Raw genomic sequence first — 5,829 nt, 5'->3', positions numbered from 1 at the left:
GGAAACCCTGTACAGGGTCGCTGTGGGTCGGAACCGACTCGACGGCACTTAACAACAACAACAACAATTTGCATGTTGCCAGTTACGTTTGATAGTGTATTTATATCACGTATCAGAGTCCCTAAGTTTGTTCCTATTTTTTCATTGACGATCTTTATAGTTCTAGGTTTTACATTGTCTTTAATCTATGTTTAGTTCATTTTTGTATCTGGATTTTGTTTCATTTTTCTGCAAATGGATTTCCAGTTTTGTCAGCACCGTTTGTTGAAGAGAGCTGTGTCTTCCCCACTTACTTCCCCATTTGGTCCTTTCTTATAGCCGTTTTTTGGAGGCAACGCGAACATCAACCAGATTTCAGGGAGGATCACCGCAGGAGATGAGGTGCTGGGAAGACTGTCGGGGCACTGGGTAAGGTCCCCTCCTCCAGCAGGGCTCTCTGGGCGCTGGGCAAAGCCAGTTCTCCAATGCCCCGGGCTTTCAGGACCTTAGGTTAGGCCCCACCTTCAAGTGGGCGGAGCTTTCAGAATCTTGGTAGGCCTCCCTCTAGTGGGCGGAGCTCTAGGAGTGTTTGGCAAGGTCCCTGCTCAAGTGGGTGGGGTTATCAGGAGACTGGGCTAGGCAGCCTCCTGTGGGCGGGGCTCTAGGAGCGCTTAGCAAGGCCCCTCCTCCAGTAGGCGGAAGTGTCCCATTGCTGGGCTAGCCCTGGGGTAGACGCAGGTGGTTGGTCTATCTGACACTCCTGACACGCGGGTCTCCTGGCAGGACCGAGAAGTCTTCCTCAAAGAGGAGGGCAGCGGAGGTCCTGAGCTCTTCTGGAACCCGACCGGGGATGTGCGCGCGAAGAGGCTGATACGGCACACGGTGTTGGCGGAGGAACAAACAGAGCTGGAGTCGGAACGGTGAGACCAATCACCAGGGACCCTCTGCTCCTGCCTCATATTTGCAATCTGAAGGCCTAGGGTGAACCGAGCAACGCTGGTGGCCTCAGCCAGACCCTTGTGTCAGATGATGGGCTCACTTGGGTGGGAACAGTTAGGGGGCCGCTGTTGAAGAAGAGGTCTCTGGCTCTGTAGGCCTGTAACCGGCAGATGTCAACAGCTCCAAGGGCCAGACCTTGCAGGCGGGAGACCAGGGCTCAGCGTAAAAAGCGCTATCTCTTATCGGACAAATAAACAGCCCTACGAGGTAGAGAGCTCCCTGTTGCAGGAGGCAACCAAGAAGAGGTGCTCTGGTTGGGTCGAGAGGCGTGACTACCAGTCCCCCACTCAGTTTACGCCTGTTCGTAGGCTCTGGCAACACGTCACTAGGGCCATTGTCGACGGTGACCAGCACAGGGCCACACAGGAAAAATTCATCCTGGAGGAGGCGCAGCGGCGGAGGGCCCTCGAGCGCCAGCAGACTCTCACGCCCTGGACGCCGCGGCTGTTCCACCTGGACCCTGCCACCCAGGAGTGGCAGTACAGGCACGAGGAGTGAGTTCGGCGGCAACCCTGGGGGGCCTAGGGAACACCCCACCTCCCCAATTCAGCCCTACTCTGGACCGTGAGGAATGGGGAGAGGGTCTGGGGCCCTTCCTGGTCCCGACGGGGCCTCTGATGGCTGCTGAGAAGTTAAGGGCCGGGATGGGGGTTCCCCTAACCTCAAACGCTTACCACCACCCTGTGGCCTTCCAGCCGTAGCCCCTGGGACCCCGTGAAGGACGTCGTGCAATTCGAGCAGGATGGCATCTTGCACACCCTGCGGAGGGCGGCCACGGTCCACCAGAGCCCCTTCCTACAAAGCCCGGGGCCCAGGCACAAGGTCAGCCCCTTCCGCATAAAGTGTTAGAGTACACATTCCCATTCCTACAGATGAGGAAACTGAGGCTTGGGAGGTGGGGGAGAGGGGAGACAAGATTTGCATGATCACCAGGGCCTGGGGAGAAAGAAGGGAAGCGCACTCACTCGTGACCATAATGACCCTACAGAGAACTGGACAGAGGGTTTCCGAGGCTATAATCTTTACGAGAGCAGGAAACCTCATCTATCCCCAGCAGAGTGGCTGGTGGGTTTGAGGGGTTAGTAACCCAGTGCTTAATCCACCGTGCCACCAGGAAGCAGGTCAGGCTGGAAGCCGCTGCCATGCTGACCTTGGCCACCAGGTGGTGCGCTTCCTATCACTGAGCTGCACCTCCTGGGCCCGCCCACCGGGGTAGCTGTCACTTGGGCGGGCGGAAGGGTGTCTCCAAAGAAGGGCTGTTGGCAGGTTGGCTCTTCAGCTCTTAGTGCCCCACACCCAGGTCATTTCCGTACCCGGGGCATGCAGAGGCCATCGGGCCTGAGCTCCACTTACTCCTCCTCAGTACTGGGGGTCTACTGTCTGGAAGCTTCTGTGTAATCCTTTGGTTTATGGGTCCCAGAGTCACTCAGCAACCTTTGGGCCCTGAGTGGCGGGGTCACTGTCTGGACCACCACTCTGCATTCATGAGGTACCACGATTCGGGGGCACTGATGGGGGCACCTGAAGAGGGGGTCTGCAGTTCTCCATCACCAAAGCGAAATCTGCTCCAGCAAGGCAGTCTGTCCAAGTTCAAAGCCCTCAGAACGTGCTAGAATTTTCCTGGGTCAGTGGGCAGCACTGACCAGACCCTACCAGGGTAGTAGTAACCGAGAGGGGCCGTGGGTACCCCAGATGCTGTCGACCTTCCATGTTCGAAGGGCATTGCTGGTCTTGGGGGTGCGTTGCCATGACTCCTCTTTGTGCAGGGGTGTGACCCCGACCACCGACTCCGAAAGTCCAGCGACCAGCCCTCAGGCCACAGTCAGGCCACGGAGAGCTGCGGCTCCACGCCCGAGTCCTGCCCGGAGCTCTCCGACGACGATGGCTACTCCGCTCCTGGTGAGCTTGCCAGCAGCAGCTTGGGCTACCCGGACAGGGAGGGAAATAAGAGGCACCCTGGCAGCGTAGCCAGCATCTCGCCTGATGGGCAGTCCCACATGTGGGAGGGGCCTAGGACAGGAGGCTCCTCCCCACCACACCCCATGACCTCCCAGTTCTGCCAAGGGGCCTGGCCCACTCTTAAGTCTGGGAGAAAGGGGAGAACAGAACAGGAAAGAGGGTAACACCAGGCCAGGAGCCCCCATACCTGCCTTCAAGGGAGGTCACCTTCCTCACCTGCCAGGAGCGCCCTGGGACAAGCAGATGGGCAGTTCTCTGTGACCCTCTGTGCCTGCTCCCTGAGAGCTCCCTGCCCTGTGTGTGTGTGGAGGGGAGGGGGTTAAGTGCCATCAAGTCAGTTCTGACTCAGCATTTCGAGGAGTGGCTGGTGGATTTGAATCTCCAATCTTGTGGTCCAGCGCTCTGGATGCGTACTCCCTGCCTATGTCTGTTCCCTAGGGTTTATAGAGGTAGTCGACATTGGGGTCCCTCTGGAAACACTCCCTCCTTTTCGTTCGATTTGTCGTGATGGTTTCTCATAAGGTGGGCAAGGCTGAGCTGGGTGGGACCCTGGACATCAGCTCTCCCTCCTCCCTTTCCCCTCATCTTCGGCCTCAGGCAGCGGGAGCAGGTGCCCGCGATGCGGGAAGGAGGTGAGGCAGCTGCAGGCACTTCAGGAGGCGGTGCTGACCATCCTGGAGGCGCAGCAGGAACTGCACAGGTGAGCTGGTGTTAGGACCCTCCACTGGGGCCAAAGACAAATGGAGTGGGGGCGGAGCTACCCTTGGGCCCTGTGGTCTGTCTTGAAAAGCTGAATGTGGGCAGTATTAGATTTTAGGCTGGACCAACGAGGCAGCTCCATATGAGGTAGAACTGGACAGAGCGTGGGTGCTGATGGTGGCCTGGAGGGACAGGGTCACTGAACTAGCAGAAGCCAAGCGAGGAGTGAATTCAGACACCCCCTCCCACACTTCAGAGCCCTGGGGTGCCACTCAGGATACGCAATAGGCTAACCACAAGGTCAAAACCACCAGTCACTCCTCACAAACCCTATACAGGGCCACTAGAAGTCAGAATCATCACAGCTCCCACACTTTTGTGTGGTGTGTCCCCAGCCCTGTGCCTGAGGGCCAGCTCTGTGGCCCCTCACAATAGCAGACAATCCCCCCCCCTCCCAGAGGAGCTGAACAAAAGTCACAGCCAGCTCCTGGCATCCATTCATTGCGGGGTCTACTGTCCCTGCCTCAGTCCCCCCACCTGCAACAGTGTTCCCAGGAAGGGAGGAGGACCTGAGAGGGCTGTCAATAAGGACCAGCCCCTCACAGTCCCCTCTGGCCCTTCATGACATCTAGGGTGGTCAGGATGGTGACTGGGCAGTGAAGCCACAACACAGAGCTCAGAACCTTGGAGGAAGACTCCAACAAGTGGGAAGGGCGGGTAAGGAGGATTATGCAGACAGAACTGGGGCGTCCGTGAGAGAAAGGGCAGAGGGGAGCATTCAGAGCAGAGAGGAGGAGCACAAGCCAGCTCCTCATCCCCTCACCTTCCCCGCCTGGAATGTGTGCCTAGGAAGCCCCCACCTCCACTGGCTGGTGGCCCTCTCTCCCCAGCACGTGCTTGGGCACCCTTAGGCCCCCTTTTGCTGGTGGAACCAGGAGATGAGGGTGGGGCCCCAGCATATCCCTGACCTGTTTTGCAGGCATCTCTCGACCATGCTGCGCTGCACCTCGAGGACCTCGCTGCTGCCGACCCCTGGTCTCCTGCAGAACCCTCGCTCCTGGGTCCTTCTGTGTGTCCTTTTGGCTTGTCAGCTGTTCATCAACTCTGTCTTCAAATGAGACCCTGGGGCCGCGGTACTGTGGATCCAGCAGCCTGGCCCCCTGGAAGGCCCCAGCACTTTAGCCAGCCCCTTGGAAGCCTGCAGGCAGGAGGAAAGCTGGAGGGCTGGGCACCAGGCCCCATGCCCTGGAGAGGCCGGCTTTCACCGCCCAGCCTTAATGCTGAAGCCAAATGCAGTTCCTACGCACCGCACCGGGCCCCCTTGGGTCTGCCTGGTCATTTCCAGTCCAGGCCTCTTGCCAAGCACGACGCTGGACACCTGGAACTGGTCAAGGTGGACGATGCCCTGCTCCTGAGACTCAGCCCAGGAGAGGTAGCTGTAGCAGGGAGTTTGGGCTTTACTCTGCCCTGTGAGCATGCGCTCTCGGAGCTCTGCTCACTCCCACAGCCTAGACTGCTGGGCGAGGTGCCAGTGGGCAAGACTAAATGCTAGGGGTTGCCCCAGGATTCGCCTTTGCAGCTCTGTTCAGGCAGGGCCTAGTCCTCCCCTTTGGCACTTTTGTTACAAATGTCATCATGGCATGGTGAGTCTGTATCCCTGCCAGTGTGTGTGTGTGTGTGTGTGTGTGTGTGTGTGTGTGAATGTGTGCATGTCTGTGTGCGTGTGGGCATGTATGTATGGTGTGCATGTGTCTGTATGTTTGGTTGTGTGCATGTGTGTGCACATGCCTTTGTGTGTGTGTGTGTGTGTGTGTGTGCGCTCATGGTGTGTGAGCACATGTGTTTGTGTATATATGCATGGTATTTGTGTGTGTGTGAGTGTATGTGAGTGTGTGTGGTGTGCAAATGTGTGTATATGTGTGTGTATTTGTCCGTGTGTGTGGTGTGTGTGGGAGCATGTGTGGTGTGCCTGTGTGAGTGTATATGTGGTGTGCAAATGCGTGTATGTGTGCATGTGTGTGTATGGTGTGTGAACGTGCATTTTTGCCTTCACACTGTGTGTACACGTGTGTGTATATGCGTGTGTATGCAAGCATGATGTCCACACATTGCGTAGCATCAGTTCTGTCTGGGTGAACTGATGATCATTTTCCAACGCTCACATCCATGTTCTTGTCTTATCCCCGCCCCCAC

General features: G+C 57.5%; 1 protein-coding gene across 1 annotated transcript in view; it reads left to right on the top strand.

The window, feature by feature from the left end:
- The window catches only part of OSBPL5 (oxysterol binding protein-like 5), a 49,332-nt gene extending 44,578 nt beyond the window's left edge, over positions 1-4,754 (top strand). The window contains exons 15-21 of the mRNA XM_006861035.1: positions 319-408; positions 763-899; positions 1,287-1,472; positions 1,674-1,800; positions 2,745-2,877; positions 3,535-3,637; positions 4,616-4,754. Of these exons, the coding sequence (XP_006861097.1) occupies positions 319-408; positions 763-899; positions 1,287-1,472; positions 1,674-1,800; positions 2,745-2,877; positions 3,535-3,637; positions 4,616-4,754 (915 nt within the window). The remainder of the gene's footprint in view (positions 1-318; positions 409-762; positions 900-1,286; positions 1,473-1,673; positions 1,801-2,744; positions 2,878-3,534; positions 3,638-4,615) is intronic.
- Positions 4,755-5,829: the final 1,075 nt, after the last annotated feature.

This window comes from Chrysochloris asiatica, unplaced genomic scaffold (genome assembly GCF_000296735.1).
Source record: "Chrysochloris asiatica unplaced genomic scaffold, ChrAsi1.0 scaffold00040, whole genome shotgun sequence".
NCBI classification, from domain to species: domain Eukaryota; kingdom Metazoa; phylum Chordata; class Mammalia; order Afrosoricida; family Chrysochloridae; genus Chrysochloris; species Chrysochloris asiatica.
Note: the sequence above shows the minus strand (reverse complement) of the source record. Positions and strands in the feature narration are given on the sequence as shown.